Source organism: Danio rerio, chromosome 18 (assembly GCF_049306965.1).
Source record: "Danio rerio strain Tuebingen ecotype United States chromosome 18, GRCz12tu, whole genome shotgun sequence".
Classification (NCBI taxonomy): domain Eukaryota; kingdom Metazoa; phylum Chordata; class Actinopteri; order Cypriniformes; family Danionidae; genus Danio; species Danio rerio.
Window position 1 is genome coordinate 26993111 of NC_133193.1, and position 26661 is coordinate 27019771.

At 34.1% G+C, this 26661-nt stretch overlaps 1 protein-coding gene across 1 annotated transcript in view; it reads right to left on the minus strand.

Annotated features, from left to right (window-relative positions):
• Positions 1–26661, minus strand: part of LOC565819 (novel protein similar to elongation factor RNA polymerase II (ell)) — an 86759-nt gene that overhangs the window by 6333 nt on the left and 53765 nt on the right. The window contains exons 5-9 of the mRNA XM_689088.9: positions 15905–16146; positions 12223–12347; positions 6769–6895; positions 3417–3837; positions 1115–1178 (exon numbers count right to left, since the gene is read on the minus strand). Of these exons, the coding sequence (XP_694180.3) occupies positions 1115–1178; positions 3417–3837; positions 6769–6895; positions 12223–12347; positions 15905–16146 (979 nt within the window). The remainder of the gene's footprint in view (positions 1–1114; positions 1179–3416; positions 3838–6768; positions 6896–12222; positions 12348–15904; positions 16147–26661) is intronic.

Below are 26661 nucleotides of genomic sequence, written 5' to 3' on the forward strand. Positions count from 1 at the left end.
CTGATTTAGTGCATTTATGAATAATCTGATTAAATATTTTAAAAAATTATTATTATAAAAGCTATTTTTAAATTCTAAAAACAAAGAAAAAAGTGTGTGTGTGTGTGTATACATACATACATACATTCATTATATATATATATATATATATATATATATATATATATATATATATATATATATATATATATATATATATATATATATATATATATATATATATTTTTTTTTTTTCATATATATGTGTGTACATATATATACATATATATTTATATATAGATAGATATTATATCAGTATTATTATTATTGTTATTATTATTATTATTATTATAAAAAAAGTTTTTTTGTGTGTGTGTATTTTTAAAAGAAAATTATTCTGTCCATGAAGGTGGCATTTTTTAAATGTAATTTTTTTTTTTTAAATGTTTAACAAATTGTTAATTATTTATTGCAAATGTACTTAACTGCTTTCTTATTGTATGTAGTTTCACATGAAATTATTACTCCAGTCATTATTGCTTTTATTACTCTAACCATTACTAATAAAAAGGCTAATATTAATAATAATAATATATTAATTCATAATAGAAGGATCGTGTGACTCTTAAAAACTGGAATAATGAAGCTGAAAATTCATCTTTAAAATCACTTGAATAAATTATTAAATTAAATTATAAACTAATTTTAAACTGTTCTTTTATAGTGCAATAACATTTCACAATTTTACAATTTTTACTGTATTTTTGATGAAATAAATGCAGTCTTGGTGGGCAGGAGAAGCTTATTTTAAAACATTTCAAAATCCTACTGACCCAAACTTTTGAACGGTAGTGTGTATTGTACAGTCATTGTACAGCTGTTATATAGCAGCCACAACAAAAATAATAATAACTGTTGTACAAACAAAATGATATTAAGAAATATTTTATTAGAATTAAACAATTTGCTTTAATTAATTAAGATGTTTATTATTAAATATTGAATAAATGGCCAGTAAATAGTGTTTCACAAAGTCACTGGTTATTTGGAGGTGTGGCGAAACGTGAGTATTAACCTCCGTCTCCACCTGTAATTACAAAAGCAAAAAGCAGTACAATAAACCAGTCTTACTTACAATAAATAGTCGGGCAGCTGATCAGGCGAGGCGCGGGTGACAGGTGTGTTGGGCCGTTCGTGATCTGCACATATACACACACACAACAATGAAAAAACGTTTTCCGTAATCTCACTGCGCAAACATATCAAAGCGCTATGCACTCATTTTCTCAAGCTGTGTGATAAGCGAGACGGCTGTGTGTTTTACAGTGGGTCAGCCAGCTGTTAGCGGGTTAATAATTCACATCTGTGGATTGGCACAAAGCATACAGCTACATATCCTGAATTGCTTGGCAAGTCTAAACCTGTCCTGCCATCAGCTCAGTTGAAATAAAAGCGTCTCGCTGTGAGCCTCTTCTCACAGTCTTGACAGGACACTTTTTGTATTTTCATTTATGTTACAACAAGTTATGCTTATTAAAAACATAGACGTGGGTATGACGCTCTGAAACAATCAAGACTTGTTGCTATTTTGGCAGTGCAAAGTTAATAAAACAAATCAAAGCATTAATCATGATCGCCACAATTTCTGCTAATATCATTACTTGACACAGTAGGGAACATTTTCATAATCTCAGATATAATATAAGTGGAATTAAAAACTATTCAATAAATGTAGTCTGTCGATTCTTTTGCCTTTAAAAAAAGTTTACCAAGGATGTCCTCCTAGGAAAATGGAGCAAATGGGTTGAATACACTTCAGAAAGAAGGCCTGAGTTTGTTGCTATAATTAATCAAAAGATGTGCAACTGATAAATAAATAAACAGTGCTCAGCATATATGAATGCAACCCTCAAGAATCCTATCATTTAAATTCATATTTCTAACAGGAAGCTACACAATATTATATTTGTATACATTAGATTAGTCAGTACTGAAGCCAAATCTGGAGCCTAACTAACAAAATAACTCTCGATAATGGTCCAAAAACGTACTAGTACACCTAAATTTATATGTTATAGAAAAATAGTAAAAACAAATTTAAAAAGAGGAGAAAAAAAAGTTAAAATTCATTGTAATATCTTTCAATTTCGAAATATGTTTGGTGACTAAAATATTATTTGAATAAATATATCTGTTTAATAAATCGGTTTTGTTTAAATGCACCAAAATACATTGCCTATATTCACTGAGAAATGGAGAAAAATATTCATTTTAAAATGGGGTGTACTCAATTATGCTGATCACTGTATGTATAATATAAGCTGATGCGTGCACACGTACTTTACATGATTATATACATTCACAAACATGCATGTAATCTGTCTAATTCCTATAAGCATAATGGATGAGATAAGATTAAGAAATTGTATTGTGTATATGTACAAATGAATTGTAAATATGCAAATAGTTGCTCCCCTTTTCTCCTTTTTGTATTTAAAGAATTTGTTTATTAGTTTGTTTGTTTTATTAATTACTTTCCTTAAATGTTTATTTAATGCACTTTTTAATCATGTTCCTTTTCTTTTATAATTTAGCAAAAATTGAGATAATGTATTTATACGTTTGTATTTCGTACTACATATTATTTAAGTATTTCCCTTTTAAAGAAAACAAAAAGTCAAAAACTGCTGAACTGCTGTCTTTAGTATATTACAAAATTGTTTTAGTATAATACAAAATTTATTATTTTCCTTTTATATTATTTTTTTCTTTTTAGAGTAGAAATGTGTATAGTCTATAAAAAGTATGAAGCTGATCGGTCAGTTCTTGTCATGTGACTTGCGAAGCGCTCGCAATATTCTTTCAACTACAGTAGGTGCGCCTGGAAAGCGTGGACGCGTTGCTGCCAAAATGTGCAAGCAAGCCACGTGTCTCCACTGGAAAAAAACGAATTTGCACACAGAAAAGACAGGATATATGAACGACCCTTGATAGCCTCAACCATAGTTAAAATCGGCCTGTAGTTCCATGGGCATGGATATTAGCCTCGGTGTATAACCTCAGAACTTTTAACAAGCACACACTTGGCATAACTTTGTTTAGATGCAACAGTTTTGTTCTGTGCAGAAACGCGGTGTTGAGAAGCCCTAACTATTAATTAACCGTCACAAATTAGGGAGTGGTTAATAGTGAAACTGGTTAATTGATACATCCCAAGTAATTACATGCTATTTTAAAGCATTTAAAAACAATTAACTATTACTAACTAACGAAATTAAAGTATTAAAAACTAGAATATTGTAAGTTTAATTTACAAATAATTTATATCTAACTCAATTTACTTAAAGTGACAAGTTGACTTTACTTTTTATTTTAATTTTTAAATGACTTAATGACAAAAAGTCAACACACACACACTCTTAGGCCTTATAACCCACCATTAATATTCTCCTGGTTGTGTTTGAGGTCAGGACTGGTCTCGACCCACTCGGGTTTTAAACGTTCCCTCTCCTTTTCTTTATGCTTCTTGGACTTCTTCTTTTTGTGCTGGCCGTTTGCGAGCTGCTGGTCCGTGCAGATTTCCGGTTCAGTTCTGGGGTGTTTGTGGGGGCTGGACGCTGCTGGTTCGGGCTGCTCAGTTTTGGGCAAACTGTTGCCCTCGTTGAGCTTGTGCCTCTGGTAAAACTCATCTGTGTTCGGACCTCTCTGCAAACTTGTGTTTCCATGAGAGGAAGAGCTGCGGCCCACAGACGAGCTGAGATGTCCATTGGAAGGAGACTGTAAGGGGATGTTCTGCTCTAATAAACGTTGCTTTTTCGGCGTCTGACTTTCTGGATGGTCGGAAGGCACTGGGCGTTTCTGGAAGAAAGAGAGGAGATTTATTTAAAGTTTGCAGATGGAAAAGAGTGATCGTGTAGATCAGCAGCTTAATTGGTTCCTGCAAACAGCAGTAACTGAAGCGCCTCCAGCATCTCAATAAACACAGAGCAGATGCCAAACATGACCTTCACAGGAATAAATAAAAAAAACCTGGAGGAACTTCAAACTCAGGTAAATCAATCACAGTTTCAGAGACCAACTTGTTTTTAAACAGATAGATCACTCAGAAATTAAGATTTGCTGTTAATTAACTCTCCATCAGGCCATCCAAGATTTAGTTGTCTTCTTTAATAAATAATTAAAGGTCACCCAAAGTGCTGTGAAATGTGGATTTTTATTTTTATTTTTTGTACGATGTGTGATGTAATTTCAAATTAAACATGAAGACATGCAGCTCCTTCCCTTTAAAAAAAAAACAGCCAATAACATTTCTTTTTATCACATAATCTCTGCCAGTGAGAGTGATTGAGCTCAACTGCATCAAATAAAGTGCAAATGAGAAGCGCCTTGAAGGGGGTGGGACATGTCAGATACTTGCAATCATTTGATTGGTCGAGATTTGATGAGAAACTGACAAAAAACAAAAGTAACAAACTGCAGGATTTGGATGTTTGTAAACTCTAAATGTGAATTTTGTCCCTGTAACTAAGCTAGAGGAGCGAACTAGCTTATAGATATCCTTAAGACTAACATACTGATACTACCATCTAAAAAAAAACATTATTTTGATTTGCAAGTCACTTTCTACAAGCAAAGAGTGAAAAAACAAAACAAAAATATCAAAGCAAAGTAAAAAAAACCAATTCATATCTGTGGAAGACTGATTATAGTAATCAGTATGTGAGTAAAACATAACATTAATTACAACATTAATATTATTATTACCTTTAATCCACAGCATCAGCAAGCAATCCTGACTTTAGTCATGACTAGGGTTGGGCACTGACCAGTATAACAGGTAAGTGCTTTACTTGGACTGATTCAGAACACTGGTTTTGATGCCACACTGTTTGACCTTGTGCATATGTGGAGGAAATCATGAGTATCGGGTACTTTAAACAAGTACAAATACATTTTTAATCTGTCGTAACTTTTGTTAAAAGAGAAGACAGTGATTTACTGTATGATAAGCTGTGATTTAGAAGGTGCCACTTATGCTAATGACTATTCTGTCAAAATGTGATATTTATAGTAAAATGCATTGTGTACCGCAATTTTTTTAAACAACTACTTAATTAGTCAGGACATGCATTAAGTCACAAGAGGCTGCTTATTTTATAGAGAGATATCTCCAAAAGAACTGCTGAAAAATACAAATTACTTTGAATAACTACACTCAACGGCCATTTTATAAGATACACCTTACTAGTACCGGGTTTTTGCCTTCACAACTGCCTTAATCCTTCATGACATAGATTCAACAAAGTACTGGAAATATTCATCAGAGATTTTGGTCCATATTGACATAATAGCATTAGACGGTTGCTGCAGATTTGTTGGCTGCACATCCATGATGTGAATCTCCCGTTCTATCACATCCCAAAGGTGCTCTACTTGATTGAGATCTGGTGATTGTGGAGGCCATTTGAGTTCAGTGAACTCATTGTCATGCTCAAAAAAACCCTCCGAGATGATTTGTGCTTTATGACATGGTGTTTTATTCTGCTGGAAGTAGCCATCAGAAGATGGGTACAGATGGGTCATAAAGGGATGGATATGGTCAGCAATAATACTCAGGTAAGCTGTGGCATTGACACAATGCTCAATTGGAACTAATGGACCCAAAGTGTGCCAGGAAAATATCCCCTACACCATTATACCACCACTAGCAGCCTGAATTATTGATACAAGGCAAGATGAATGCATGCTTTCATGTTGTTGATGCCAAAATCTGATCCTACCAATCAAATGGCGCCATAGAAATCAAGACTCATTAAACCAGGCAATGTTTTAAAATCTTCTATTGTCCAATTTTGTTGAGCCTGTACGAATTGTAGCCTTAGTTGCCTGTTCTTAGCTGACAGGAGTCGCACCCGGTGAAGATCGTCTTGACCATGTCTACATGCTTAAATGCATTGAGTTGCTGCAATGTGATTGGCTGATTAGAAATTTGTATTAACAAGCAGTTGGACAGGTGTACCTAATAAAATGACCGGTGAGTGTATATAAAGATAGCGATAGAGTTCCAGAAATTGTTTTGCATGTAAAACAACAGCAGAATGTAGACCACAGAAATAACAATAAAGATGTAGAGAAACTGTATGGTTGGGATCACTTTCGGATCCCTTTTTCTTAGCTAATAAAACTCTTAGCTAATAAAACTATAAAACTCTGACAGCCAGTTAAAATCCTTTGAAATATATAGAGAAGCTCACTGCTTGGCGCTATTTCAAACGACTATTTTAAAGAAAATGGACATTTAGAAAAACATTGCTTATATCATGGGAAAGAATGATTAAAAATTACACGAAACTTGTGCAAACCAGGCTAGCATATCGAAGTAAGAATAAAAAGTATTCATGGTGTAGTAGTAATTTTTAGACATGTGTAAATAATATTCAGTTTCTTGCACTGACTAATCATTGTGCTTCATAAGACCTTAATCTATTATAAGAAACAACAGGTAATAGCTTTGACTTGTCTATGTGTTGTTTTTTCCTCCCAATCTAACGCTCTCCTGCGAAAAAACTATAAAAAAAAAAGTCCCCTACATCTTGAGATAGTCTGAGGGAGAGTAAATTAAGAGTAATTGTCTGTAATTCTTTGGGGAAACTGTCAGTTTTACTAAATCACAAGGATTTAGTAGTCCATTTCAGAGACAACGCACACAATACAACATCCAAAAGTTTTCAACTGTGCTGAGTGCGACTTGCGGAAAAGTAGCACTTCTTATTATAGGTGCATATTTACCATGGAGGGAGTCTTGACAGGGCTGAGTTGGGATGGAGAATCCCCTGAGGTTTTGTGGAATGAATGGCTGGACTGGAAGCTTTTCAACTGGCTACTGCTGCTGCTGCTGCTGAGCGGCTGGAGCTTTCTGGAAGATCAGAGAAGGAGACGCCGTCAAAATGTCATTCTGTGAGTCCCTGCCATCAGGAAGCCTTCGCTAATTCAATTCTGAAACAAATCCTTTTATGTACTTAGTTTCTGCTTTAGAAATGACAGTTTAGCAGAGTTTATGGGACACTTCAGGTGTAGAACTAAGCAAAGTTTATTGCTTGCTGTTTACATGAAATGCTCTGCAAAACTTGTCTTTTCCTACAGCCACAGAGCAGATTTTCCACCACAGACCAAAGTTCATAGGATGAAAAATATGTAGTACAAGTATTTTCTTTTATATATATATATATATATATATATATATATATATATATATATATATATATTTTTTTTTTTTTTTTTTTTTAGTTTTTTAGTTAACGAAAACCATAATATTTGTGTCTTAGTTTCAGTAAACCTCACATTTCCAGAGCACTATATAAAGGTGCCGTTTTGCTTATGGGAAATGGAGAAACTAAACAGGATGAAATTTAAAGGTCTATGATTTGCATAAGCATTAATCACGTTGAGCTCTTCCTAATCCGAGTGTAAAAAACACTAATAACTGCTGCACAGCATTGGCTCTGTCAGGGTGCCGTGGGCTTGTTAGTCGAGCTTAGTATTTCCGGGTAACTGATAGCATCTGCAGTGGGACTGGCAAAAACGCTGTTAATGTCCAGTGACGAGAACAATGGTGCCAGAGACATTCCTACTCGGCTGGAACTTTCCTCTGGCAATCTACTTCCTACAGCTCCTTCCTCTCATAGAGACGCTTTAACATCACATGCAGGATCGCTACACAGAAGAGTATTACTGTGATGGGCTGACAAACCTCCTGTATTCAATGAAAAAAAAATTATATATATATATATATATATATATGTATACATATATATATATATATATATATATATAAAATAAATATGTGACATATTTATATTTTAATAATGTGATATATACAGTTGAAGTCAGAATTATGAAACCCCCTGAATTAATAGCCTTCCTGTGTATATTTTTCCCTTATGTCTGTTTAACGGAGAAAAGATTTCTTCAACACATTTCTAAACAATTGTTTTAATAACTCATTTCTAATAACTCATTTGTTTTCTCTTTGCCATGATGACAGTACATAATATTTGACTAGATATATTTCAAGACACTTCTATACAGCTTAAAGTGACGTTTAAAGGCTTAACTAGGTAAATTAGGGTAACTAGACAGGTTAGGGTAATTAGCCAAGTTATTGTATAACAATGGTTTGTTCTGTAGACTGTAGAAAGAAATATAGCTTAAAAGGGCTAATAATTTTGACCATAAAATTTTGATTTAAAAACTGCTTTTATTCTAGCCAAAATAAAACACATAACACTTTCTCCAGAAGAAAAATATTATCAGACATACTGTGAACATTTCCTTGCTTTGTTAAACATCATTTGGGGGGAAAAATATAATAATAATTAATTTCAACGATGGATGGATGGATGGATGGATGGATGGATGGATGGATGGATGGATGGATGGATGGATGGATGGATGGATGGATGGATGGATGGATGGATGGATGGATGGATGGATGGATGGATGGATGGATGGATGGATGGATGGATGGATGGATGGATGGATGGATGGATGGATGGATGGATGGATGGATGGATAGATAGATAGATAGATAGATAGATAGATAGATAGATAGATAGATAGATAGATAGATAGATAGATAGATAGATAGATAGATAGATAGATAGATAGATTCATTGATGTTTTTTAATTTTTTTTTTATTTTATAAGCACTTCCCAGTATAGACAATTAATTGTAAAAAATGTTTAAATTGTAAGCGGTATGAAGCAAACTAAATGAAATCATTAAGTGAATTTTGTTCAATTGTCTTTGTTGGATTTATTAAATATTCTTCTTATTTTTTTTTATATGTGAAGCATCAAGGGGATTGATAAAGTCTTAAACTAAACTATTTATTTTTATTATAATAAATTGTCATCCCAAACATTCATAAATGTGACAAATCATCCTTAAATCCTACATGAATATTGCATTATATAATACTTTATATATTAATAACTAAAACCACTGTGTTATTTCATCATCAATCAATCAATCAAGCCTTTATTTGTCACTACACTTTGGTATAGCGAAATTGGACCCCCCAGACCATACAGATCATAGGAGGTAGCAAATGCCATTTTAATTGGTTGTTTGTGGTTAAATGTATGTGGTTAAATGTATGTAAACAATCCCATTAAACTCAATAAAGATCAATGCTAAATGCACTAAGCTGCCTTTGGCTTGATTTGCTCGCCAAATTCTTGTGCATTGTCCTCTATCCGTCAAGTGACAGTATTTACAAAAAGTCTGATTCATTTACAAAATCAACAAACAAACAAACAAAATGTTACATTACATTACAAAATGACGATCTCTGTCAATCATTCTTCTCAAATGGGATTTTGGGCCAAATCAAAGGTTAGCATGGGTCAACTTTGGCCCGCAGGCCCTAATTCCGCATTTCTGGTTTAAACGAATCATCAAAATATGAGAGAAGTATGTATCTGTTTTACCAAAAATATTACGCAAATAAAAATATTTGCTAAAGCTGGAATAAATTAAATTGTAAAACCATTAGATCTTCACTAGAAAACAATTCTTTTATAAATTTAACATAGTACTTTTTAAATCTTATCTTAAAAATCTACTGTGATAAAATGCTATAGCCCCAATCTTTGGATCAACATGGTGAACAAAAACAAAACACCCTGTTGTGCAAGTCTTATTTTGGTGGTTGATGTTGCAAAATCATCTCAAACCGTCCCGTTAGGACACTTTCAACTGGCAGTTCGCAGAAAGATTGAGAGATAGAGGTGAAGGGAGGCAGAGCAGAAACTAAATACGCAGTCAGTTAAGGCGGAGTGTGGAAAACCTCCCAAAAACACGGCAGCCAAGCTCACATTTGGCAGGATGGCTGCCATTTATTCCCGTATTGTTCAGGTCTGAATGCGGCTGCACAGAAGCTTTCAGCATAATTCCACTCTACAGCACAGTGAATCGCAGAGTTTCCTGCTCAGACAGGCCTATTAACCACATCATCTGTGCTGAAACGCACACTTAATAGAGCCTCCAAAACACATCATCTCAGCAGACTGCGGGGGCAAGACCTCCATGACAATACTGTAGCACACGTCATCAGCCTGTCTTAGTCAAAGGAAGTAAGAAAATAATACTGTTACGAAAGTTAACCGAGGGAGTCCAAGCAGGGTTATGATTGTTTTCTGAAAGTTTAAAACTAAAATAAAAATAATAATGATAAACTTTGTTTGAAATGAAGCTTAAATAATATGAAAAAGAAATATTAGATAGGAAAAACCTACAGTTGAAATCAGAATTATTAGCCCCCCATTTTTTTTCTTTTTTAAATATTTCCTAAATGATGTTTAATAGAGGAAGGAATATTTCACAGTATTTCCTATTCTATTTTTTCTTCTGGAGAAAGTTGTATTTGTTTTATTTTGGCTAGAATAAAAGCACTTTAAGCTGTATAGAAGTGTCTTGAAAAATATCTAGTTATATATTATATTAAGTAAAATATATTATATCTAGTAATATTATGTACTGACATCATGGCAAAGATAAAATAAATCAGTTATTAGAAATGAGTTATTAAAACTATTGTGTTTAGAAATGTTCTGAAAAAATTTTCTCTACATGAAACAGAAATTGGGAAAAAAAACAGGAGGGCTAACAATTCAGGGGGTTTAATAATTCTGACTTCAACTGTAAACTAAATATTTATTGGAAATGCTGCCTTAGCAACTTACTAAATAAGTTTGTTAACCACTAAAATTAACAAATTAAACCTAACGATTAATAATAATTAAAAACATTCAAACAAAAAATCAAGTAAAGGTCAAAATAAGTAACTAAATTAAAATATATCAAAACTATAATATATAAATAATATTTAAATAATAATATTATTAATAATAAACAAAATATTTGTATTATAACTTAAAGTAGAGCAAAAAAGCATTAACAAACAGATTTGGGGGAAAGACTATTGCTTTGTCAAACAAACTTGTTTTTAGCCCACAGCAATAGCTGCTATTATTTTGGAGCTAAATCATTGTAGTAATTAAATAAATCATTTTTATATCATTATATTATTAATATATCATTATATTATTAATAATCATTGTTCCTATTGTAGTTTTTATTTATAACAAAATTTTTAAATATAATTTTTTTCACTTTAATTTCATTTATAATAAATGTGTATTTATTTTTAAAAAAGAATAATTATGGTTTAGTTTTAGTTTTTTTTTTTTCAGTTTGAAGTTAAATATACATGAGAAATATTTTTAAACACACAGAATATATTTATTTTGTTTTTGTTAACTTTCGCTTTAAGTAACGATTATTTTAGTTCTGAGAAAGCTTTCACACCTAGACTTTTGTTTTGGAAACTGGCGCATTTTCCCCATTAGCACGGTTCATTTGGCATATGTGAAACCAGCAGTCGCTCTTGGATCCACGACAAATGAATCGGCCCGAGATCGCCTGAATGAGGTGGTCTCGGCACAATTGAAACAAACTCTAGAGAGGATCGATGGTAGTAAGAAAGCAATACGATCCAACGAACTAACGAACCAGGCTATATCACAGTGTATTATGGCTATATGAAGAGAGTACGATGATGTCATAATTTCTACCAGTAAATGTGCTTTTATGTCTAATACGAAAGTGAATGCATGCTGAACTATTAACAAGAGCTGTTTTCAATTCACTGAAAATTGACTGAGCTGTTATCTGTTGTTTTTCTCTATAACGTAAAGCCTATAATGCATAACTCTAGCCAACGGCTACATACTGTATAAGAGATTCTGACCTCTGATATTTATTTAGTGACAATGTCTGTGGGTATCACCATTCAAAATTAAAGTGCACCTTTTCGCTTATATTGTCTTATTACTCATCGTCATTAATTAATAAGGACGCATGTCAGCTGAGTGGGATTCTGTCTAATGTGAGGAGAGTTTACTCGCACATGACTTGTTTTAGCTTTTTTGGCCCGTTTAGAAACTTTGCAGCGTGAAAGCGAACCGCACCAAGAACAAAGAGCAACATCACAACTTTAATCCCTGTTTCAAAACAAAATAATCAATCTACAGGTGTGAAAGCACCAGACTTCAGTTTTAGTGTACTCAAATAACCTTGATATTCTGAATTAGTTTAATAAAATACTAAATAATATCCAATATAGTCTCATTTATCAAAAAATAGACAATACAATGTACTAACGACAAGTGAATATGTACCTTGCTAACACCCTCTGAATGAGTTGCCGCTCTTCCTCTACATAGCCTGGCCAGTCTTTCCGCACATGTCTGTAGAAATCATCCTTCAGAGTAAAGCTGTGTTCTTTGGGATTGAGTTTCGCCACCTAAAAGGAAACACAAAATATTATTACTTTTCCCAATGAGCAACTGCCCTCTGTCCACTAATGCACTGAAAGTGACAGATCACATGCAAATTAAGTAGTGTGAATTGAAAGTTGAGACTTTTATTACAGTATGTTGATGCACTTCCAACTGAAACAGCATACTGAGTAGGGGGCGGGGCTTTCTTTTTGCATTCGCTTATGGCAATTTCGGTCTGAAATAGCATGTAAGTATGGCACAGTAATAAGTGTAATTCATGCACACCGCCAGCAAACACCAAGCATACAGTAGTCGCTTTAGGACAAAGTGCATGAGAGAGTGAGACCAGCGATCCTTGCATGCATGAAAGATTGCACATTATGACAAGTTTTGCTAACTGCACATCTAAAAATGTTCTAGATATAATATAGTTGGGGATTGTAGTATTATAAAGTTTTCTAACTGGCAAATGACATGATCTAGTGGCAGGCACGTGCAGACATATTGCTCAACCTGTGCAGTGCACATGCCCTTTTTAGTCTTGGATAGAAAGTGCCCTTCCAAAATGATCAAAAGTGCCCTCGTGACACCACCCCCCCCTCAGTAGGCGCGTGACAACACCGCTCTTGAGCACTGAAGCTAAGCAGGGCTGCGCCAGGTCAGTACCTGGATGGGAGAACACATGGGAAAGTTAGGTTGCTGCCGGAAGTGGTGTTAGTGAGGCCACCAGGGGGCGCTCAACCTGCGGTCTGTGTGGGTCCTAATGCCCCAGCATAGCGACAGAGATGCTATACTGCTCAGTGAGCGCCATATTACGGATGAGATGTTAAACCGAGGTCCTGACTCTCTGTGGTTGTTAAAAATCACAAGATGTCATTCGAAAAAGAGTAGGGGTTTCATCCCGGCATCCAGGCCAAATTTGCCCACTGGCTCTGTCCATCAAGGCCTCCTTATCATTGCCATGTCATAATTGGCTTCATCACTCTGTCTCCTCTCCACCAATCAGCTGGTGTGTGATGTGCGCTCTGGCGCAAAATGGTTGCCGTCGCATCATCCAGGTGGATGCTGCACACTGGTGGTGGATGAGGAGATTCCCCCCTATGTGTAAAGTGCTTTGCTATATAATAAATAAGGAATTATTAATTAATAAAAAAAATTCAAAGGGGGGCTAATAATTCTGACTTCAACTGTATATGTTGTGTTCAACAGAAATAAGCAGGCCTAAAACCAGTTAATGCTTAGTAAATCTTTATTTTTCGGGAGAATAAACCCTCCTTTTAGGTAAACACTATTTCTTGAGTGACTCCAACCATCAAACTTAACCTGAGTCAGCATCTTTGTTTGAAGAAATACAACACTTCAGATAGAAAATAAATGTAGGAAAAGCCTTTTAAGGACATTCTTAAATACATCCAGAGGACGATAATTCAATTCAGGCCTTGTAAATGTAAAACAGAGCGCATAAATGTATTGCAGCACAGGACGTTCGCTAAAGCACTTGTACAAATGGGATATGAACTCAGCGCAACCCTCGCTCTGTCAAAACACCATCCATTCTCCAAATATCATTAAGGCTGCAGGGCTAATTGCTACCGCTAGCTCTCTGCGACCTCCCCTTGTTGACTGTGCAGGAACTCCTGTATATAAACGCAGCAGGAAACAGTCTGCAAATAAACCTACTGACAAAATCAGCAATGACCATCTCGCCTGCCCAAATGCAATAAAGCAGCAGCTCTGGACATAAACTGTATTATCTGCACAAGCCCAGCACTGTTTTCTGAAGTAGGGTTGATGGAGGAGATTAAAAAAAAAATGATAATAATAAACTTGGAACTGGTGTGGAGTTGAATGCTGACAGAGTTTTAATCAACAACATATTACGCAGAGCTTCAGACTATGAGGAAGATGTGAGGAAAAAATGTGGACGAATTTAAAATCTAGCTTCCCTAAACAGTTTCTGAGAAAGGTTTCTATGCATTAACTCACATACACAGATGGTCAGATATTATCTTGTGAGGTGGCCTTTGTTTATTACTCATTTATCTTCTGAGAGGGTTTCCTGCACGCTACAAACCACAGCTCGAGTCATGATGTCTGATCAGCAAACAAACGACTCTTGATTCTAACATTACAGATTATTTATCCTCAATTTAAATTAGCTTGGCCATTTGAATTCACTCGGTTAGTGAATCTTGATGTTTATACAGTTGGGGCTAATACTTTTGACCTTGAAATGGATTTTTAAAAAATTAAAACTGCTTTTATTTTAGCCGAAATAAAACAAATAAGACTTTCCTCCAGAGGAAAAAATATTATCAGACTAACTAAAAATTATTTGCTCTGTTAAACATTAGATTGGGAAATATTTAAAAAAGAAAAAAAAAATGGGGTTTAATAATTCTGATTTCAACTGTACAATTAGAAATTCCTCAACTGATACTAATAGTCAATGAATAAGTGATTACTTTTTATTTTTATATTACTGATAATTAATTTCACACTTTTGTGTGAATAAAAACTGTTTTCACTCTTTAGTTTTTTTAGGAGTCATAGTCTGAGGTCTCAGTAATAAAAATAAAATAAATAAATAAATAAATAATCACTAAAATTAACATTTGTACCCAATAGTACAATAGTATAATAATATAATAGTATTATTAATAGAAATAGTAGTAATTCAAGTAGAAATATAATAATATTTATAATAATAGCAATAACAATTCTGAAAGTTAAATTTAAATTCTAAAACTTAAACACCACCTTTTTTATACTATAAAAAATATTCTGATACTGATTTTATGATCTGCATATTAGGCTAAAACATATAATAGTAGTATAGTATAGTAATGTACTAGTAATAGAAGTATAATAATAATAATAATAATAATAATAATAATAATAATAAGAAGAAGAAGAAGAAGAAGAAGAAGAAGAAGAAGAAGAAGAAGAAGAAGAAGAATGCTATGCATATCAGGCTAAAATAAAATAAATAACAAAAATATAATGTATAATAACAAAAACAATAGCAATAGCAATAACATAATATAATATAATATAATATAATATAATATAATATAATATAATATAATATAATATAATATAATATAATATAATATAATATAATCATAAATTGTTTATGAGATAAAGACATTTTCAAAATGTTCTAAAAGAAGAAGAAGAAAAAAAAAAAAAAAAAAATATATATATATATATATATATATATATATATATATATATATATATATATATATATATATATATATATATATATATATATATATATCCTTAGCATAAGAAACTTAAAAAATAAATAAAAAAATTAAATCTGCCCAACTTTAACTTTATTTTCTCCACGAAAAGCTGAAAAATTTACATTACATTTCACAACAAACTGATATTTATGGCATGCAATAATATCACAAGCATCAACAATGGACTAAAATACTTTATATTAAAAGGCTTTGTAATGCAAAACACTATCAAAATATTGCAAGTGAGGTTCGGTAACATTTTTTCCACTGATTTACGACATAAATATTGTGTTGCTTGTGCATTTGGACAGTGGTATGCAGGGTTTTACCTCATCCAGCACAGGGCTCAAGTCGGCCTTGTCCTTGGGGCTTGCTTTCTCCCTCTCCAGCCAGAGCAATAGTTCAGGTTTGCTGTAAGGCTTTAAGGCCAATATGTGAATAACTCTCTCCCTCAAGGGCCTGTGAGTCACCAGGCTGGGACCACCGTTCCTCTTGTTGCTCGGTGAATGTTTATTAGTGCTGTCAAAACTTGCTGAAAGACTCTGTTTCTTCTTAATCTTCACACATTTACCTAGGTTGAGAAAACAAATACATTAAGAACGTCATTAATGTTATTGCTTCACTTATTATATAATATAACTGTGTGGTCTTCTGTAAACAATAATATACGCCTTATATTTAGTGCTGGGCAGAAAAAAAAAAGATTATATACTGGATTATCTACTACAAAACAAACAAAAAAAAAAATGTGTATTTATCCTGTCATTGTTACAGTGTAAATATTCCTTTAACTACTGACTAGAAGTTGATTACATGTACTTACAATATGGTTAGGGTTAGAGTGCAGGTTAGATGCATGTAATTATGCGTAATTAATTGTAATTACTACAGTAAATACATGTAAATTATTATATTATATTATATTATATTATATTATATTATATTATATTATATTATATTATATTATATTATATTATATTATATTATGAGATTGTAAAAATTATTAATAAAAAAACATTAAATTAAATACTTCATTATGGAATATGATTATATAAAATATTACACTTTCAGTTTCCAAAATAAAGCACTTATAAACAGATTTGTTTACATTAAATAACAGAAATTGATTACATGTTCTTCATACATGGTTAGAGTTAGAATGTGGGTTAGATGCATGTAATTATGCATAATTGATTGTAATTACCACTGTAAATTATTATATTATATTATATTATATTATATTATATTATATTATATTATATTATATTATATTATATTATATTATTAGATTCTAAAAATTATTAATACAAAAATAAATTTAATAAAATTAAATTCTTAATCTATGGAATCTGATTATATAAAATAAAACATTTTCAGTTTCCAAAAACTAAGTACTTATATAAATTTATTTATGTAAATGTAGTACTTTACACTAACAGATTTGTTTTAAGTTAACATTTATATGATTTAGCTTTTCAGCAAATAGTTTAATGCACTTCGTTTGGTTGGTAATTTAATGTATTTTTCATTTAATGCCATGTCAGTCAGCAACTAAAGCTATGTACATTTCAATAATAAATTTACAATTTAAAACAACAAACAAATAAAGAATGTGATGTGAGTAAATGAATTGAATCAGATTTGTATCATTAATACTTTGCTAAAAATGTCCTTAAGAGAGTTAATTTCATCAAAAAAGTCTTCTGAAATCACTGAAAGCAGAATACATTTTATTTTGTTGGTAAAGAATGGAATACATTTTCCTTCTCTTTTTATGCATTTACAGTATCAATATGGTGCACCAATTTCCAATTAAAACGCAAAGGACTAAAAGGTAACCAAAAAAATGTAGAAAATACTACTTTAGATTAGATTAGATTCAACTTTATTGTCATTACACATTTACAAGTACAAGACAACAAAAAGCAGTTTAGGTAAAACTAAGAGTGCAATAACAGCAAGTGCAAGATACAGGTTTAAGTGATAAAGTGCAATTCTAGAAAAACTATAGGTGAGTTTGGTTTCTATCAAGGTTTTTTTTTTCTTCACTCGCCTCAATGAAGTTTTTTTTCCCCTCTCTGCTGTCGCCACTACCTTGCATGGTTTAGGATCGGTAGAGCTACCAATCGATGAATTTGCTCTTCAGTGTTTGGACTCTCAGTTATGATTAAAGCATACTGAACTGAGCTAAACTGATCTGAACTTAAACACCAAGAACTGAACTACTCTGTTTCAATTACTATGACCATTTATGTGAAGCTGTTTTGACACAATCTACATTTAAAAGCGCTATACAAATAAAACTGAATTGAATTGAACTGAATATTAACAAATGAATGAATTAACAGAGATTTACAATAGATGAACATATGTACAGGTAGCTATTAATAATCAGAAGTGTGCAGATAGATATGAACATAATTACAAATGTGTATGTGCAGTGGAAATGTACATAATTAAAATTTATATGTACAATATACATTGTAAATTATGCAATATATATATATATATATATATATATATATATATATATATATATATATATATATATATATATATATATATATATATATATATATATATTTATATATATACATACATACATGCATGCATGCATACATACATACATACATACATACATACAGTGGGTATGTAATGTATATGTATAATCCAATAATTAACGCTACAAACTACACTTTTCATCATACTATTTCTTCTCACCAATGAATTACAATTCATATAACCATATAAGAGTTCAAAACAAGCTCAGCATCTGACAAGACTTTAAAAAGTGGCATAAAACAGGCTAAGAGATTATTGCTTAACCCGCCAGCCTCCTCAGCACTGAAAATAAACGGAGAGCTCTGCAAATAGCACAGAACTTCTGGGGCCACTAAAATCCCCAAGCTCTCGTTACGCAAAAACAAAACCAAGCCGCCCTGAGGTGAAATTAGACACACACGTATTGGAGAAGGGGTGAGTGTTGGGCCCATGACAAACGACTGTCACACATACAGCAGTGTAAACAGAGGGTGCTGGACCACTTTCCAGAAACACAGCTTTAAGTAAACATCGCAGCCCCCGCAGAACTCATACAAGCCCTTCTCCGGATGTGCAATGTGAAATTACCAGCACCAGGTGAGCCTTACAGAGTAAAAAAAAAAAAAAAAAAGAGAGAGAGAGAGAGAGAGAGAGAGAGAGAGAGAGAGAGAGAGAGAGAGAGAGAGAGAGAGAGAGAGAGAGAGAGAGAGAGAGAGAGAGAGAGAGAGAGAGAGAGAGAGAGAGAGTAAGTTGACGGTAAATGTTGCTCACTCCTGTGCAAATATCTAAACCCTGGAAACTAAAGCATCTCAAATACTGCCGTTTTTTCTGCCTTCCATCTTCCAACCAGTGTGCTAATTCACCTGAAGCCAGTAGGACACAGGAGTGCTAATAGATATCAGGCATGTCTAATCTCATTACAAGTTTAAGCTGTACTTTGAAGGTTGCAATAGGACAAAGTGAGGCATAAGCTCTCTACATAGAGAGTGCTATGCTCCTTCGCTTCATCCCGTTTTACATAATGTTAACACTGGCATTTATACTGCTTTAGGGGTGTTTCGATGCTGCAGAAACACACAGGACTGTGGTATTGAGAATTCAATTCAAATGGACTGGGTTAAATTGAATTATTACATTAATATAAATTTAACGCTATTGTGAAGCAGTTTGGATATGATCACAGACTTCTACTGACAGAATGACAAGTTTTATTTTGGTTTAAAATATCCCATTTAACACTCAGACTTGACCACTATCTTGCATTCTGACCACTTTTGATCTGGCAGTGAGTCATTAAAATAGTGCACTACATAACTATATAAAATCATGTGGACCAATTCACTAAGGCCCTGTTTACACTAATATGTTTTAGTTTTAAAACGCATACATTTTGCTATGCTTACGCCTTCCATCCACACCACCCCGAAAATGGAGCGTTTTGAAAATGGAGACATCTGTAAATCTGATTAGGGCTTTTTCTCAATATTAAGTAAACAAAGTTCAGACTTGTATCCCTTCCCTGTAAGTTCAGACTTTGCAAGTTTATAACTTCCAAGAACGTGAGGACACCTCGGGTAAATTTAAATATGACAGTGTACTTTTATAACATCATTCACCCTGGCTATAAAACGAAAGCATGACAACTTTTTTTTTTATTAACAACTTAAACATAACAGACACCAAAAATGTTAAGGCAACATGTGCATATTTATATGACACTCATCTTCACTGTATGCACATTTATAACAAAACGGAGCCTAATAAATGCCTCCTTTCATTTTCATTTTCATGGAAATATATGAAACATTAGGCTCACTGCGTGGTTTTGGCTGTGCTTAATGTCAGGATATACGCACACAAAGATTATCAGAGGAAATGCACAGGGAAATGCAAAATGGCTGGTTCTTTTGCGGAATATAATAATAAGTTAGTTATCATCATTTTTATAATTAATAATAAATATAAAGTACAATAAGGTTTCACGTTTTGGGAAATAAAGGCAGCAATCGGTCAAATATGCAAAATCAGTGTAGGTGGTTTCACAAATTAACAGGTATAACTTATCTTTGTGCTTAGCCAAAAAATGTTACCTGAGAACAAGTAATAGATTCAAAAGGCAGACCCGTTAGATATACGTCTACTACACAAGATGAATTATAGATCACGTTTAACAACTACAGAGAGATGAGATCCAGAAGCAGAATCGGGGTGTACTGGCTGAAGTTGGGTTGCTCTTAGCTGGGCAGGTGTGCTCAGAGCTCCTGCTAGACTGGACTGCCTGGATCTCAGATGCAAGAATATGCTGAAGCAGCTTTCAGCACATGCCAGAGTGCTTGTATGTTCACGTGATATGCATTCTTAGCGGTGTAGTGTGAACAGAGAGCTTTTCAAAAACTCTAGATAAAACGCCAGTGTGAACGTGGATCATTTTTATTCTAAACACAGTTTTAAAACTGAAACGTATAAGTGTCTTAAACACAATCTCAAAAAATACTACTGCTGTAATTGTCAGTCAGTTGTAAGTGACTGTAAGAGAAAAAGTTGGTTTTCTGAACTGTAGAAATCCATTTACCAAGAGATCTGACTCAGAATAATGATTCATTCAGAAATGATATTCCAGAACTAAACAGAAATGTAGTGTTTTTCTGTTTTCTCATAAAAGGCTATCATGCAAGCCTCTAAATATATCAGAGAGAGTCATGCAAGCACTTGAATGATAGATTTATGATGATGTATGCCATTGTCAGACCTCATTTACTGTAATTATATGGAATAAAAAAGGGACTGGTTCATTACTCAGAAGTTCCACAAGACCATAAGAGCTTTGGAAAGACACTGATAAGTGAAATTGCAATGCTTTTTTGTTGTTGTTTTGAGGGCTAAACTACTCTTTTAAATCTTAAGAGGAATTGTGATAACTACATTTGTTGTTTTTCTCTACTATGGGCCGTTTTCATGGTGTGGTATGGTACAATATGGTATGGGTCAGGTCTGTATGGGTCACCTTTTTCAGGCTTGCGTTTCCACGGCCAAAGGGTTACCAAAAGTTTCAGTCATTGTCATTCTCAAAGGAAATGTCAAAGTAATGCTGTATGGGTCATTCATACATCATACGAGAAGCACTTTTCACAAAACAGACGCTTTGAACAAATAAATACTTGTGTATGATTGTTCATTACTAACCTTCCTATGAACATAAATGGATTATAGCTGCAGATCAATGATCAGTGTGAAATTATTCATAGGAATAACAGGGCACAGTATAAAGCCTTTCTTGGCCTTGTGGGTGTTCATCAAGACAACGAAAAGGTTTGTTTAACCTCGAGTTGACCATGGCTTGTTATTTCAAGTATATAGTATTATGGTGTAATGTCTTGGCTGTGTATTTAAAAATGGCGCTTCCTTTGTTTTCATTCTCCTAGCATGCACTTAGTGACGTTTCATTATAAAGGGCACCCAGGTTACCCCTTTTTTCAGATTTAATATAAGTGTATCGCGTCTCTAGAATGTGTATGTAAAGTTTCAGCTCAAAACACCCATAAGATTTTTCATTATACCTTTTACTTGATTCTATATTATACATTTTTTCCACCGGGGGTTGTTTTGTCGTACTGCACCTTTCAGGCGAGTCCTCCCCGCCTACTGTTTCTACGTGTCTTTCTGCGTGCCTTAATCTCCTCCCTCGGCTGCGACAAACAACAGACAGACTTAAAGGAGGAAGATCTCACGTAGCGTTTGTGAGAAATACTACAGTAAGAACTTTACCAATGAGTATTTGTTGTGCAGTTGCATCGATTAGTCACACAATATTTTCACAAAGTTCACTCACACACACACAGATACACACGCACACACACAGACAGACAGACAGACAGAGCACGCTTAGCTTTGCACTGTTTTTGCACGCATACGTGACAGGATACAGCTTAATCTCCACTGCTGTGTGGATATCTGTTATGTTAATGTAAAAAAACCTAATATAACGTCCACAAACCGGGATTGAAGCATCTTCCTTTATAATTATTTTGACATGCGGCTGTGCTGATGAAGTAAAGCTAAAGTGAATCGCTGTACTTCATTGCACACGTGCACTGTTTTAAAACATGTTAAACTTTTGAAACTCACTCTTGATCGCATTTGATGACGATTGATTATCCTAGTGAACTGAACAGACCTTTTATTCAGAGGTGCTTTGCGCTCGTCTTCTCTTGACATGATCATACACTTGACTACCGGGACATGTTAGCGCGCAGCTGTTAATCAATTCGTGGGCGGGGGGACCGCACTCCCACATCAAGTTGCGGTCGATCTGAAAACCGCTCCAATTGGTCCATCGTTTTATGTTGTTAAATTGAAAAAAAAAAAGGACTGGGTGTGTTTATATCACTCCAATATGATAGTCTATACACTATTCCCCGGTTTCACAAACAAGGTTTAAGGCTAGTCAAGATTAAATTGCATGTTTGAGCTGTCTCAACTCAAAATAACTTGTAGTGAGATGTCTTAAATATGTCAGTGTCATTTTTTTTGTCTCCAGGTGCATATCAGTAATATTTTTCTAAGGCCATTTTTATAAATTTGTCTTAAATAGCCTAATTTAACTAAGGCCTAGTCCTGGCTTAACCTAAGCCCTGTTTGTGAAACTGGGCATATATCTACACATATGTCTGTCCTAACAGCTTGAAAAGTAATTTATCACCATAGGTGCCCTTTACTAAATAGCATTCAGCTGCGTGTCTTGCATCTCCTTTTTTTGGTACCCTTTTGTATGCTAGGTACCCAAAAAATGGTACGGTTTTGTTCACTTTTTGGGACCTTTTGACAGAAGAAACAACCATAAATGCGTATCGAATCATACCATACTGTACCACTCAGTGGAAATGAGTCACTATAGATGGTTAGCAGCCATGAGCCGTTTTTATTTTAGAAACAAACAAAAAAGTATTCACTTTATTACACATTCTGGCCGACGTCATTATATTTCAAAGAGCTGTTTTCATATTTCAACACATTTATTAACTACATGATATAGAGCAATAACTGCAGAGCTGTGAGAACAATGATCCTATTTATGAGGAATGTTTGACTATTACAGACTTTAACATACTGGCAAACAAGAAAGAGGGGAAACACACACACACAGACACAAACACACATACAGAATACCTTTTGACATCTAAACATGTCACGCTTTGCAAATAGAGCTTAATTAAACGCTTTCTGTCAGTAAAAGCATTTGAAAACATTTGACCGTGTTTTAGCTGCAATAATGTCTGAACTGTAGACAGATGCCACAGAATTCCAACATCAAACATTTAATCAAATCTAGCCTTACAGGCAATCTCATCAAATCAAATTCCAAAATCAAACTGTTTTTTACCTCACAAAGCCAAGTCACTTATTTAATCATGTCTGCATGTTCAGATATGCCACAACAGCTGAAATGATGCCTCTCATTAAACATGCCACATTGTATGGTTTCTAAATACTCCTTTTTGTGTGTGTTTTCACAAACGCACAGCAGCTTGTGTTGTAATGACATAGTGTCGAGATAAATATTTGGTGATATTATTTATCAGAAGTGCCAGTTATATTAAATTCACTGTTTGTGATGAACAGTTGTGTCTACTAATTGAAAATTATACATTTTTCAGTTGTATACTATTCTCAATGGTTAAAGACTGGTGAGTGTGAGAAAGTAAAATCTTGTCTGGCTGTCAAGACTCTTCCAATAATGCAGAAGGTGCCTATCTATCACAAGTATTGCGATTGCCATGATCTTGCAGTCCAAACTATCACTGATCTACATTCATGCAACAGGGTGAATAATACACTTTTTGGGGGCTTCTACACACCGTAACTCATCCAGAAGAGAACACACACACGCACACACACTTGGCCATACAAACAGAAAGAAGAGTATGTGTTTTCAGGGCTCATATATTAAAGTGGTCCCCAACCAAAATTTAAGCTCACAAACTAAACTAAACCTCAGCCATATATAAAAAGGACCGAACCATTATTATAACTAAGGGGTCACCCACACACAAATAAATTCCAATTGCTTAACAACATAATTTCATTTAAAACAAAAACAATTAAAAGCAATACATCACTTGTAAATAAATCAAGAAAAATAAGAAATGCATCTCTGCTTGTTTTTGATATCCACCAGCGTGTACTCTAGCAAACTAAAGATTTTACCCCAAATGTAATATAATGCAAATATTCAGCAAAATGCTCCTCCCCTTTTCATTATTGTCTTGCTGGACATTTAAATAAAGAATGGCTTTCCTGAAGTAAATGTAACATGTTTTGGGATGTTTATCAGATGCTGTACTAATATTCTTCCACTGTAAAGAAGCTAAATTATATCTGGTCATCATATTTTTTGCTGCAGTGCTTTGAATTCAGATCATACAACTAACTGGCTTCCATGGAACACAAGAGATCAGATATTTTACAGCAAATAACTTTTTGTTATTGTTCATATTTGTACAAAAATTTTGTTAGAATTGTTTTCTTTCAGTATGCTTCTTTTAAAAATTATTTTTTTTTTCCTTGTAACTTGAAATTTAGATACTGGATGGCTTTTCTGAGGTAAACGTGACCTTTTCAGGTCATATTGTTAACCAGATGCTTTACTGACATTTTATCAGAGTTGATACTCTCATTGATATCTGGTCATCCGACTTTTTAAGAGGAATTATTCTATTAGATGAAAATCTGGCGACTGTGAAGGCCATTTGAGCACAGTGAATTCTTTGCAATGTTCAAGAAACCAGTCTGAGATGATTTGAGCTTTATGACATGGTGTGTCATTCTGCTGAAAGTAGTCATAAGAAGATGGGTACACTGTGGGGATGGGCATAAAGGGATGAACATAGTCAGCAACAATACTCAGGTAGGCTGTGGCATTGACACAATGCTCAGTTGGTATTAATGGGCCTTAAGTGTGCCAAGAAAATATCCCCCACACCATTACACCACCACCACCAGCAGCCTGAACTATTGATACAAGACAGGATGAATCCATGCTTTCATGTTGTTGACGCCAAATTCTGACCCTACCATCCGAATGTTGCAGCAGAAATCGATACTCAAGGACCAGGCAACATTTTTCCAATCTTCTATTGTCCAATTTTGGTGAGCCTGTGTGAATTGTAGCCTCAGTTTCCTGTTCTTAGCTGACAGGAGTGGCACTCAGTGTGATCTTTGCTGCTGTAGCCCATCCATCTTGCATTGAGAGATGCTCACTGTTGCCTTTCTATCAGCTCAAACCAGTCTGGCCATTTTCCTCTGACCTCAATGTAACTCAATCCAACCTCTGGCATCAATAAGACATTTGCACCCACAGAACTGCCGCTCACTGGACATTTTCTTTTTTCTAACCATTCTCTGAGAACCCTAGAGATGGTTGAGCGTGAAAATCCCAGTAGATTAGCAGTCTCCGAAATACTCGGACCACCCCATCAGGCACCAACAACCACGCCACCTTCAAGGTCACTTAAATACCTGTCTTCCCCATTCTGATGCTCGGTTTGAACTGCAACAGATCTTCTTGACCTTGACCATATATATGTATATATATATATATATATATATGAACCAACATCATGAGTACACACTAACTGTTTGATGATTCTTCTGCACACCCATACCAGCGTGCAAAGTTAGAACGACCTCAAAATACCTCTGTTCTTTATAATTAAATGTCCACTGAAATACCTGCCATACATTTGAAAGCCTCTGCCAACTATGAGAGCTATGATGGCAAGGCAGTATTTAGAAGCGTCTACAAGATAAGTGTACTATTACTTTACCACAGAAATACAGCATGAGGTTTCTGCGCTCGACTACAGAGATGGGAAAAGGAAAAAAAGAAAAAAAGAAAAAAGTTGGAGGCCGTTTTATTTTAGTTTCAGCCAAACAAACGTATCTGCCAGGCACTAAATTGTGCAAGGACATGGCTCCACTTTTCACCGCCATATGCATTTGGAGCCGGTTTAAAAATATGCATGGCGACAGCATAGCTTTTGGTCTGGGATGGAATAAAAAGCCAAAGCAAATGCTATGTAAACTGAATGGAACCCAAACACACATTATTTGAAATCAGAATGGGGTAACGTGAAATCATTTTGCTTTTGTGCTCCTATAATGTCTGGCTCTAAATTACACCCCTTAAAGGTTAGTTCAACCCCAAAATGACCATTCTGTCATCACCCATAAGGTTTTGTTCATCATCTAAGCACTTGTTTTTTGTTATGCCAACAGAAATGTTACTTTTGAAATGTTTTTTTTTTTTTTTTTTTGAGTCATTTATGAATAACAAAATTGTTTACATATATGCACACACACTACCTGCAAAGTTGGAAAACGTTCATTTAAAACCCTGACTATGAAGTTTGCAGCATTGAAATGTTGATCTCATTTGTATCAACAGGTCTGGCACTGACATTCGATTATATGCTGTTAATAATATTGCTTAGTTTGTTACTACTGGACACAACAGTGCTCAGTCGCTTTAGTTTCATGATGCTTATAT